Source organism: Macaca thibetana, chromosome 11 (assembly GCF_024542745.1).
Source record: "Macaca thibetana thibetana isolate TM-01 chromosome 11, ASM2454274v1, whole genome shotgun sequence".
NCBI lineage: Eukaryota > Metazoa > Chordata > Mammalia > Primates > Cercopithecidae > Macaca > Macaca thibetana.
In genome coordinates, this window is record NC_065588.1 from 32,768,798 (window position 1) to 32,781,657 (window position 12,860).

General features: G+C 40.4%; 1 protein-coding gene across 1 annotated transcript in view; it reads right to left on the minus strand.

The window, feature by feature from the left end:
- The window catches only part of PKP2 (plakophilin 2), a 109,434-nt gene that overhangs the window by 26,054 nt on the left and 70,520 nt on the right, over positions 1-12,860 (minus strand). The window contains 3 exon segments of the mRNA XM_050750254.1: positions 5,192-5,365; positions 6,302-6,466; positions 7,737-7,854. Of these exon segments, the coding sequence (XP_050606211.1) occupies positions 5,192-5,365; positions 6,302-6,466; positions 7,737-7,854 (457 nt within the window).

A 12,860-nucleotide genomic window follows, 5' to 3' on the forward strand; every position in this document is an offset into this window, starting at 1 on the left:
TTAAGTTCCTTACAGATTCTGGATTTAAACCTTTACCAGATACATACTTTGTGAACATTTTCTCCCATTCCGTAGGTTGTCTATTTACTCCCTTGATAGTTTATTTTGCTGTGCAGAAGCTCTTTAGCTTAATTAGGTCCCAGAATAGACAACCCAGCAATGAAGCTCCACACCTACAGCCATCTGGTCTTTGACAAAGTTGACAAAAATAAGCAATGGGGAAAGGACTCCCTATTCAATAAATGGTGCTGGGATAACTGGCCAACCATATGCAGAAAAACAAAACTGGACCTCTACCTTTTACTATATATAAAAATTAATTCAAGATGGATTAAAGATTTAAATGTTAAGACCTCAAAATATAAGAATCCTAGAAGAAAACCTGCGAAACACCATTCTGGACATTGGCCATGGGAAAGAATTTATGTTGGCTATTTCAATGTTATCTTTCGCCAAGTGTCTCTTAAGTCTCTTGTCCATTCATTTTTCTATTGGGCTGTCCATGTTTTGTTTATTTATTGTTATCTCAACTCTTCTGTATTTTCCGGATACCCATGTTTGTTACTTACATATGTTGCTTTTTTTTTTTTTTTTTTTTTTTTTTTTTTTTGAGACGGAGTCTCGCTCTGTCGCCCAGGCTGGAGTGCAGTGGTGTGATCTCAGCTCACTGCAAGCTCCGCCTCCCGGGTTCATGCCATTCTCCTGCCTCAGCCTCCCGAGTAGCTGGGACAACAGGCGCCCGCCACCGCGCCCGGCTAGTTTTTTTTTTTTGTATTTTTTAGTAGAGACGGGGTTTCACTGTGTTCGCCACGATGGTCTCGATCTCCTGACCTCGTGATCCGCCCGTCTCGGCCTCCCAAAGTGCTGGGATTACAGGCTTGAGCCACCGTGCCTGGCCTACTTACATATGTTGCAAAAATCTTTTCCCACTCTGTGGTTTGCCTTTGTAATGTCTTAACATGTCTTTTGATAGCATAAGTTATTAACTTAGTCAATTTATCAAATGTTTACTTTAAGGTTAGTCCTCTTTGTGTCCATTTTAAGGAAATCTTTCCCTATTCCAGGTCATGAAGATATTCTTCCATGTAATTGTTTAGCATCTTTATTGTTTTACCTTTTATATTTAGGTTTCATTCCTGTTGGTATTTACTTTTATATTTAGGTTTCATTCCTGTTGGTATTTATTTTTGGGTAAGGTATGCGGTAGGGCAGAAGATCCCAACCCCCTGGGTCACAGTACCAGACCATGGACCGTTAGGAACCCGCCGCAGAGCAGAAAGTGAGCAGTGAGTGGGCATTGTTAGTGCTTGAGCTCCACTTCCTGTCAGATCCGTGGTGGCATTAGGTTCTCACAGGCGCACGAACCCTATTGTGAACTGCACACGTGAGGGATCTAGGCTGTGTGCTCCTTATAAGAATCTAATTGATCTAAGGTGGAGCAGTTTCATCCTGAAACTCTCTCTCCCCAGCCTAGTCTGTGAAAAAACTGTCTTCCATGAAACCAGTCTCTGGTGCCAAAAAGGTTGGGGGCCGCTGAGGGAATCTGTTTCATTTTTTTCTGATCGATATTAAATAAAGGGCTTTTAAAACTATTTATTTCAGGCTGGGCACAGTGGGTCAGGCCTGTTCCCAGCACTTAGGGAGGCTGAAGAGGGCAGATCACTTGAGGTCAGGAGTTCGGGACCAGCCTGGCTGACATGGTGAAACCCATTTATACTATAAATACAGAAATTAGTTGGGAGTGGTGGCACAGGCCTGTAATTCCAACTACTCGGGAGGCTGAGGCACGAGAATTACTTGAACCCAGGAGACAGAGGTTGCAGTGAGCCGAGATCGTACCACTGCACTCTAGCCTGGACAACAGAATGAGACTCCATCTCAAAAAATTAAGACAAAAATACCAAACTTTATTTCAATGACTTTTAACTTTTACTATGCAATGTTTAATCTTTTAATTTATATTATATTTAAAGAGCTTGCTAAATAAGTAAATTTTATTATTCCATCCTTTTGCTACTAGAGTGACCATTATATCTGAACTAATAAAGCTTAAACTAACATACTTGTACTAACTAGAAATTACTGTCATAATTTTTGTATGTAAATTGTATAATCTGTCTTTTAGGAAGCTATTTCAGCTTGGGTTCTTTGCCAAGTAAAGTACACCGTCATTAATTGTTCGGTGCTATCTCAGTTACGATCATATGACCAATGGACTTGATATTTTCTGGTACTATGTGTATGACCTAATTTTCATGTTTTCCTATTCAAAGATTCCTTGTTTGAAATTATAAAGCCAGAGATCTTATCACAGCATCTAAGCATACAAAATTAGGAAAAGTAATGATTTAAAAAAAACACATATGTCAAAATTTTAAAAAGCATCTTGTAACTTAAAAAAATAAAGGGAGGTTGGGTGCGGTAGCTCACACCTGTAATCCCAGCACTTTGGGAGGCTGAGGCTGGTGGATCACCTGAGGTCAGGAGTTTGAGACCAGCCTGGCCAACATGGTGAAACCTCATCTCTTTTTTTTTTTTTTTTTGAGACAGAGTCTCGCTGTGTCTCCCAGGCTGGAGTGCAGTGGCGTGATCTCGGCTCACTGCAAGCTCCGCCTCCCGGGTTCACGCCATTCTCCCGCCTCAGCCTCCCAAGTAGCTGAGACTACAGGCGCCCGCCACCACGCCCGGCTAGTTTTTTGTATTTTTAGTAGAGACGGGGTTTCACCATGTTAGCCAGGATAGTCTCGATCTCCTGACCTCGTGATCCACCTGCCTCGGCCTCCCAAAGTGCTGGGATTACAGGCTTGAGCCACCGTGCCCGGCCGAAACCTCATCTCTACTAAAAATACAAAAATTAGCTGGGCGTGGTGGTGGGCACCTGTAATCCCAGCTACTCAGGAGGTTGAGGCAGGAGAATCGCTTGAACCTGGGAGATAGAGGTTGCAGTGAGCTGAGATCGCGCCACTGGACTCCAGCCTGGGTGACAGAATGAGATTCCATCTGAAAAATAACAATAATAAATAAAAACAAAATAAAATAAAATAAAGGGGCTTCATATTTGTCCCATGCTGCTAATGGTTTTCTCTTATAAATCTCCAATCAAGTCCAATTCTAACAACCTTGAATATGAATCAGTATCAGTTGAGTGTAAGCTTCCCTTTAGGGATGGCCTATTAGGCCCCTTAGGTATGACTATTGGCCACTTCCCTGCCTTTAGGAGAGAGTATAGGCCTCCCTTTAAACACTCCCTCCTGAAGGGAGGGAAATAGCCAATAGTCATACCTAAGGGTAGGTATGATTCTAAATGCCTTGATACAATTAGGGCATGAAGGTATCTTCCTTACTTAGGTCCTTTATGGACCTGGTACCTTAAAGTTTTCCTAGTACTTTAAATTTCTGTTTTTTATCCCAGTAAGACTATTACCAAACACAGGGATTTGTCTTATTTACTGCTGTGTAACCCACACCATAACTGCTAGTGTCTGTTATGTAATATGCTCAAAAGAATGTGTGTTCAGCAAATGAACGTACGAACTTAGGGACTACGTAATACAATCATATTCAGAGCTTAAGTGGCACAAATATCCCTGTAACCTCAGAAAAATGAAAGCACTCCTGGTCTGGATTCTGTGGGAGGCTCCTGGAATGGAAGAAGCTAAAATCCAAGCTTAAAGGGTTAGCTTATATTGAACTAGACTCAGACCACAGCAAGCTTAAACACACACACACACACACACCCCTATTTAATTTTCTTTTATGTTAGCTGGGAATTAATAAGAGGGCTTCTGTAGTTCAGCAAAGTAAGAGAAATGGTTTTGGGAAATCTAGCATAGGAAAATGGGAAATAACATGATTCATTAGTGTCCCTGAGTCATTAAGGGCTCCCTGGTAGTTATCAGTTTCTTTCTCAATGTACATTTTGCAGAAAGCCAAACAGATGAAAGTTTGGGTGCATTCTTAACCACAATGCTAAGGTAAGAGAAATACTGGTGTTAGCATTTCACAATTTTATTCAAAACAGAGAACAAGCTTCTGTGTAAACATACATATTAAAGAATAATATGGTTTCTCAAGTAAAACATAAATATTTTTTGCTACTTACAAGAGTCCTTTTCTCTACAGAGATAAGTGGAGACTACACAGATAATGAGCTACTTGGGGGGAGTTCATTCTAATCGTTTCATGACCAAGGCAAATAATACAAGCTTAGTTTAAATCATTAAATACTTATAGAATACCTTAAATATAGGAAGGGTATAAAATACATGGGGAAGTGAATAAGCTTTTACTGTTTTAATTATTTTGACTTTGCTGGTATAAAGTAAGTGCATCTGGAAAGAGGATCAGCTCTTTATTTTGTAGCTGAATTTCTGGGACACAAAAGCACAGATGGCCTTTCCAACTCCACACTGCAGTAGACATCTGCTGTTGTTTTTGCCTTCCCAGCACTTTTTCCTCCTTCCTTTGGTAGTAACAGTCTCATTTTCCATTAGGAAGCACTCCTTTACCAGTTCAGCCCATGTGGTACAAGGGGTAGTGGCCCTCATCCAATCAAACCCATCCCCTGGAAGTGCAAATCTGGGCATATGACCCAGACTTGGCCAATTAGAACATCGCAGCCTCAGAGACACAGGTACTGGTTCAGAAATGGGCAAGAGGCCCAAGCCAGCCCGTGAGACATACTCTCCAACTTCTTAACAACACTCTTGGGAAAATGGTAGTTTGTTTCTTGTGGGAGACACATTGGGCTGATAAAATGTGAGCCTGAAATAATTCATGGCTGTCTTTGTTACCCTATGGACAGAACCTTTGAGAACAAAACCAGCAGAGGAAAACCAAGCCCAAAAGATGAAGAAAGTCATAATTGTAATCACTGATGCACCTAAGTCCAGTCATGACAGAAAGAAGACCCACCCTGGACTTTTCAGTTCTATAAGCCAAAAATTTCCTCTTTTTTGCTTAAACCGGTTTGAGGCAGGATTCTGAAATCTGTAACTGAGAGTACTGACCAACAGCAGCCTGACTTGACTTCACATAAGCTGAGACTGAAACCCTCTGTAATTTCTGAGAACTGTCTTGACTAAAATAAGAAACCTTTGTCTCTTACCTCACTGTTTCGTCTCTGAAATGAATGTAGGTATGTCTACAATATCGTTATTTTAAAAAGTAGGAAATCAGGCCCAATACTCACTGGTCCACTTCCGGCAGTGAGGTTCTGGAGAGCTCCTAAGGATGCTTCCTGTGTGTAGTTGCGGACACTCTTGGCGATCAGTGACAGATACATCCTTATCACGATGGAATGCCACAGCCACTCCACACCCTTGGGGTTGCTCTTTTCCTCTGGCATCGGCATGTCCTGGTATTGCTGACCACACACAAGAGGAATCCAGAATTAATGCATGTCAGGTGATGTCTACAATTTCACACTCAAACCAGGAGACCAGAAATACTGTCTAGAAAGGCTCATAATTTGCATAAGCCCTTGAAATAGAAATTTTAAAAGCAAATACATACAATTTCTAATCACTTAACTTTTAGCCCATGATGATTATTTCTTCCTAGTAACACCCCACACCCCTAACTTGATATTTCTCCCAGTGAGAGAAAATTCAGAGAATTAAGCATAGGCCATTCTAGAATGGTTTTCAGGCTGCTGTTGAGCTAAAAGCTAAATTAGTCACAACCACCCTGCAGATAAGAAAAACAGGCCTGTTCCCTCAGTCTTGTGAAAGTGTCCAGGATAGCACCAGGGTTCTAAATTTACCAGCTGATCTCCACAAATACCATGATACTCAGAGAAGGAGGGGAGGTTACATTCTTTTAGTTTTCATATCAGTATGGAAATAAATATGTATTCCTTCCTATGAGGTTTGCTTTTAGTATGTCCAAAGTTGGTTTTCAGAATGCCCAAAGCCAAATATCAGGGCTGACTTTAATAAAAACAATTTATATACAATTAGCTATGCTGCATTAAGCTTCTTTCCTAACCTATAAGGCATAAAGCAGTATGGTTCATGGGTAGCAATGAAAATCTGGAGCCAGGCTGCCTGGGATTGTATTCAATCTCTTCTACTTATTTGCTGAATTATTCCGGGAAAATTAATCTTACTGTGTCTCTGTTTCCTCACTGGTAAATGAGGGTATTAATAATACACACCTCAAAAGGTTGATGTAAGAATTAAAATAACTTAAAATAGTGCCGAGATATACCAAGTACTTAGACATACACATATACACAAACACGGAATCTCTCTCATTATCTCCCTCTCTTTCTCATTCTTTCAAAAACTTCCCAATATACCTCTTTTACTTTCCTGCTTCGACTGCCAAAACACCCAATACTTTTGTTGTTGTCAGTCTGGATATTCCGGTTTTGAATATAGATATTCTGGGAATATTTCTCTGGGAGCTCTGCCTCCAGCTGGTAGGAGAGGTTATGAAGAATGCATACACAATTCTCTGTGGCCTGAGAAAACAGGACAAGAATACTGATCGTATACATATAGACATCCTTGCAGGTGTGATATCACAGGACGCAGGCTTTAGCTCTTACAAGGTTTACCAGATGCAACTGGGTGTGCTTAAACTGCGGGATGCCTGGGGGAATCGCAATGAGTATGTCTAGAAAAGCTAATGTTATCATGAATAGTCAGGAGTGCGATGCTAAGAAGTAGAGGCTAAATTTCTTAAACAATGGAGAGTCTTTTTAGTTTACTTTCTAAAGAGTGTGTCCAGAATAACTCTATAGTTTAGATACGTAACTTACTAGCTATGCTGAATTGGAGAAGAGGAGGAGATACTGTTTATAGGGACCAACTAGGAGGCTATTGCAATAATTGGAATGAAAGATGCACAATGTAGGAAAACACTAGAAGCATCAGAGGGAAGTGGAAGAACTGAAAGCCTTTTCAGAGGTAGAAAGCACATGATTACTCAGATTTCCATCTTCTTTTGGTGGATGGTGATGATTAAGAAGGATTATAGGCCGGGTGCTGTGGCTCACGCCTTTACAGAGCAGTTTGGGAGGCCGAAGCGATGGATCACCTGAGGTCAGCAGTTCAAGACTAGGCTGGCCAACATGGCAAAACCCTGTCTCTACTGAAAATACAAAAATATATTAGCTACGCATGTTGGCGCACACCTGTAATCCCAGTTACTTGGGAGGCTGAGGCAGGAGAATTACTTGAACCCAGGAGGTGGAGGTTGCAGTGAGCTGAGATTGTGCCACTGCACTCCAGCCTAGGCTGGGTGATGGAGCAAGACTCTGTCTCAAAAAAAAAAAAAAAAAAAAAAAAAAAAGAAGGATTATAAACAGAAGGGGCAAGTTTGGGAATGAAAAAAGAGATACATTAAAATTCATTGCTGAACATGTAGCATTTGTGCTCCTTTCAAATATCCACATAGTGAGGTTAGACAGACAGTTAGACATTGGAGCCTGGAAAATAGAAAAGGCAATAGGTTTGAATATTTCTAACGATGTATGGAAAAATCTTAGGCTCAGCAATTGAGTCAGTGAAGAAATCCAAAACCAAGCAGCTATCCAAGCTCGCTCTGTCGCCCAGCTATGCAGTGGCTTCAGAAAGCTATTTCTGAAAGTAGCATCTTAGTAAGACACTGTGTTCGCCAATGGATCTCCTGACCTCGTGATCCACCCGTCTCGGCCTCCCAAAGTGCTCAGGCTTGAATCACCTTGTCATCTTAGTAAGACAGAACAGGATAGTTATCTCTTGAATCACCTTGTCATCTGGTTGGTAATCTGCAATGGTTCCTCTGACATAATGGACCAGTGAGTCAATGAGTCCGTCACATCTTCTCATTGCTTTTCTCCCATCAGGGCCAGCAGAACTCATGTTTCTACCAGAAAAAAGTAAGCAAAAAACCGTAAGTCTTAGGCTGTGTATCCAACAGGCCTTTGTTTTGAAGTTTTACTTGACGCTTCTTCCAAGTGTTTGGAAACTGGCAAATATGTAAAAGTGTGACAGACTTGCCCAGTCAACAAATCACTGACTGCCTAAAGGATCAACTATGAACATACTTTCTGAATATTTCCAAACAACACGTAATCGTGTCATAAGTCTTCCGTCTACTTCACTCCAAGCACCATGATCAAAACATTATTTACTTAATCTTCGCTCCATTTTGACTGTTTTGGATATGAGGCAAATGTTTTTGTAACTAGAATGAGAGCAAATGGCACATTAGACATTATAATATACTGGATGCCAAGTCCCAATTTGCTCTAATTTTAACTCTAAGTAATTTAAAGTTGCTCTGGGCCTCAGTTTCCTCATTTGTAAAGACAGTGTGTTGGACTACATTCTTTGTGGTTTTCTAAGTTTCAGTATAAACTGTTATTGACAAATATTAAATCAGATGCTCTAAAATATGATTATTTTACCATTAAAATGGCAGAGAGATGTTACAGAAAACATGGAAGAGTCTGCAGTGTGTAAGGCTTCAGTCAAGAGTATGGCCCATGAACATCTTTACACTTCTCTATTTCTAATATGGCTAAGTCATGACACCTTTCTACAAACAGTAACTAAACCTACAATTGGAAGTTGTTTACTGAGAAATGAAACTTATCAAATACAGGAAAGTAATGCATTTGGGGATTACAGTGCAGATTCACATCATGTTTATAGTCTGGTATTATTGTTACTACCTTCCCTTAGATTAAGTTTTTCTTACTAGCATTAACTACTTAAACATATTTTTTTTTCCAAAAGTGTCAATACCTCAGTCAACAAGAATGACAAAAAAATAGGGCCTTCAGGTTTTTAAAACTTGAGAATCACCTCTATTCCCAACTTTGTTAAGAACTGTCCCTACAAAATGTATCAGATTTTTTTTTTTTTTTTTTTTTTTTTTTTTGAGACGGAGTCTCGCTCTGTCACCAGGGCTGGAGTGCAGTGGCGCGATCTCAGCTCACTGCAACCTCCACCTCCCGGGTTCAAGCGATTCTCCTGCCTCAGCCTCCCTGAGTAGCTGGGACTACAGGCGTGCATCACTACGCCCAGCTAATTTTTGTATTTTTAGTAGAGATGGGGTTTCACCATGTTGGTTAGCCAGGATGGTCTCGATCTCTTGACATTGTGAACCACCCGCCTCAGCCTCCCAAAGTGCTGGGATTACAGGCATGAGCTACCACGTCCGGCCCAGATCAGTTTCTTTTACTGGTAGGTAGAATATCCAAAATATGTTCAGGACTTTTTGTTTACAATGTGTTAGTGTCATTCTGAACATCAAAAAGAACTGCAACTTCGAGACATTTTTGAGCCTTATTTTCCTCATCTTTAAAATAATATAGGCCAGAAGCTGTGGCTAACACCTGTAATCCCAGCATTTTGGAAGTCCAAGCCAGGAGGATTGCTTGAGCCCAGGAGTTTAAGACCAGCCTGGGCAACATGGCTAAACCCTGTCTCTATGAAAAAATACAAAAAACTAGCTAGGCATGGTGGCATGTGCCTGTAGTCCCAGCTACCTGGGAGGCTGAGGAATAAGACTGCTTGAGCCTGGAGGTTGAGGCTGCAGTGAGCCGAGATTGTGTTACTACACTCCAGCCTGGGTGACAGAGCAAGACCCTGTCTAAAAAATTAACAAAATAAAGTAATATAAGTGATTTCCAAAAGGCCTTCTGCCTCAAAATACTGCTTTCAATGTATATTTGTCAAAGAAACAAAGGTGCCTAAGCATTATATCAAGAACTAAAGGGAGCTGGGCACGGTGGCTCACGCCTGTAATCCCAGCACTTTGGGAGGCTGAGGTGGGTGGATCACGAGGTCAGGAGATCGAGACCATCCTGGCTAACATGGTGAAACCGTCTCTACTAAAAATACAAAACAAAAATTAGCCGGGCGTGGTGGTGGATGACTATAGTCCCAGCTACTGGGGAGGCTGAGGCAGGAGAATGGCGTGAACCCGGGAGGTGGAGCTTGCAGTGAGCTGAGATCGTACCACTGCACTCCAGCCTGGGCCACAAAGCTAGACTCTGTCTCAAAAAAAAAAAAAAAAAAAAAAAAAAACTAAAGGGAATGAGAGGAAGATACACAATATTATACCTTGCTTTCAGGGAGATCACATCTATAGGTTGAACTCTGGAAACTAACAAAAACCGACTGTTTTAACCCTCAAAAATGGCAATTTCATGATTCAACCTGACAGTTGAGGCGATAAGACTAACATACCTAAAACTAAGAATATACTAACAATTTAATGGCTGCTGAATTGATATAATGAAAGCTTTTAACAAAATCTCTTATGTGACTGATTCTCATTTGACCCTTCTACTTCCTTATTAATTTTTACTGTACCTGAAAAACTTGGACAGTTTGTTCATAAAAAAAAAATAATGAATGGGTTCATAAGCTGGAAATAAAACAATTTTTTTACTTAGCTTTTTTCAAAGAAATGATCATTTCAGCCAAGATCCTCTATCTACTTTGTGAGCCCTTTAAGAATCATGGGGCTTCAGAAGCTTGACAGAAACTGAAAAAGCATCTTTTCCAGTCTCCTTATTTTATACATGAAAAACTAGAAGCCAAAAGAGCTTCCGTTACTTTTCCCAGTGACAGCAAATTAGTGGTAAAGTCAGGAAAAGAGGGCTGTTCTTTATTCTGCACCCAGGGTGGCCCAGAACACAGCAAACCCCATCTAGCATTCATTCAGTCTGCAAATACCATATGTCCCCAACTACGTGATGTTATCATATGTTTAAAAGCTTCCCCTTGGCCTTTTCAACCTCTAGCCGGGATAAATGGCAGTAGTTTAAAATTGCTTTGACAAATCAAAAGGTCTTTGTTCCTGGCTAAGCCCACTGCGTACCTTGCAGATGGATGACTTAGCTTTGTTTAACTCCAGGGTGTTTATTTCGGGTTGGAGTGGTAAGTCAAGTTGGCAGTACTGCCAGTTCACAAGTACTAACTGTTGTCTTGCTGTTTGGTATTATCCAGACTCTACTTGCTTGAAATGGGACTTATCAGGGGTTTCTGGCAGCCGATACTTTTGCTGACAGAAAGTGCATGGAACCCCATTGCTCCGGCATATCAAAAATAGTTCCCACCTTACTCAACTACACAGAAATATGAATGATAAGGGCAGATTATTTTATACCACTGCATCCAGGAATAGAAGTCATTAGACAGAAAGTAATTTGTTATTGTACCACCCTGAAAATAACCAATAACTATAGAAAATGATATATCCATCTTAAAATACATATTTTTTTAACAGCTAGTACTTAAGCTTGAGGGAATCAGAAAATTAACATGGCTATCCTTAGGCAGAATTGATCTTTTTTACAATGTATCTCTTGAATCATAAGAACTATTTATTGATTAGTTTCCCATACATTACCCAGTCGTGGCTCAATAGAAAAATATCTCAAAACTATAAGTGAAATACACTGAAACAATGACCTTATTGAAAATTAAAAGAGAATGAGCATACAAACATGGTAGCTACTCAATAAAAAGTGCTTATTAAAGTTAACAACAGAATATATTAAAAATGTGTAATTTAGTGCCTGTCATTTGCATTTGATTAAACAATGGGTTTATTTCCCCTGGTATAATCAAGCCTAGGTCTGAGTAAATATCTGGGTACCTTTAGGAAAACTAAAACAGTATACTGTTATATACTGAAATTTAAAAACAGCTCCTTGGACTAGGGGTTGAAGACAAGGGGCCAGAGCCTTTGGAGATGGGGAGTGAGGAAGGAGACAAACTACTCTTCACATAAAGGCAGGAATTATTTGGAGTTCTTCACCTTCACTGGTCCCAAATGGGAAGACACCAGCTTGACTTGTGGCCAGTGCTTGATATTGGGAAGAATCTCTCCAGCAATGTGACTTGTAATGGGGGAAGAAATAGAATCTGAACCTCTGTGTGTCTCTGAAATGGTCACAGAGCTTCACATATTTAGGAGGATTCAGGTGTTTTATCAGAAAGCAAATCTGTGACTTTTCACTCCCTCTAGGACCTCTTATCTCACACATTCCTGAGTGTCACAATGAAAAAGAGAAAAGAAAACATAACACCCTGGACCTTGCTAGAATGAAAAGGAAGAATGGTATGTTAATGGTTGAGATTAATGACAGTGTGACTAAATCTTAGATTCATATGGTAAACCAAAGAATGGGCAGTGACAAATGAAAAAAAAAAAAAAAAAAAAACAGCTGCAATTTAGTGTTTGCACTAGACATTATGGTAGGCAACTTACAACTAGCATGATCTGTAATTTTCACAAAATTCCTGAAATTAGGGTACCCTAGAATTTCATTCTGGGAAATTCTGACCTGTGATTCTCATTTAAAATCAGAATTAACTGCTCTAACAGGATTGTTACAGGCTCTTCCATATAAGGTAGGATATAAGCTAGTCTGTCTGTGGCTATGTGCAGGGGTGCTGTCAAATATGCTTAATTGACCAGCATTGAAAGGAAGTTTGTTACAATCCCAGAACATCCAAACTCAGGTACAGTGTGTGGTCAGCTGGCCTGGGGAAACAACGAGCTGAAGGAGATGGTTAAAGTAAAAGGCTACAGTTAGTTTCCAGGACATGAAATGGCCAGGAACAATAATGTCTGGTGCATCTTTTCAAGACACTTCACCACCAGACAAAATAAGGAACTTTAGGAGGCAGAATTTTTGTTTTGTTTTGTTTTGTTGTTTTTGAGTTAGTCTCACTCTATTGTCCAGGCTACAATGCAGTGGCATGATCATGCCTCACTGCAGCGTCAACCTCCCGGGCTCAAGGGGTGCACTTGCCTCAGCCATCTGAGTAGCTGCGACTATAGGCATGCACCTCCAAGTCCAGCTAATTTATTTTTGTAGACAGTCTTACTATGTCGCCTAGGCTGGT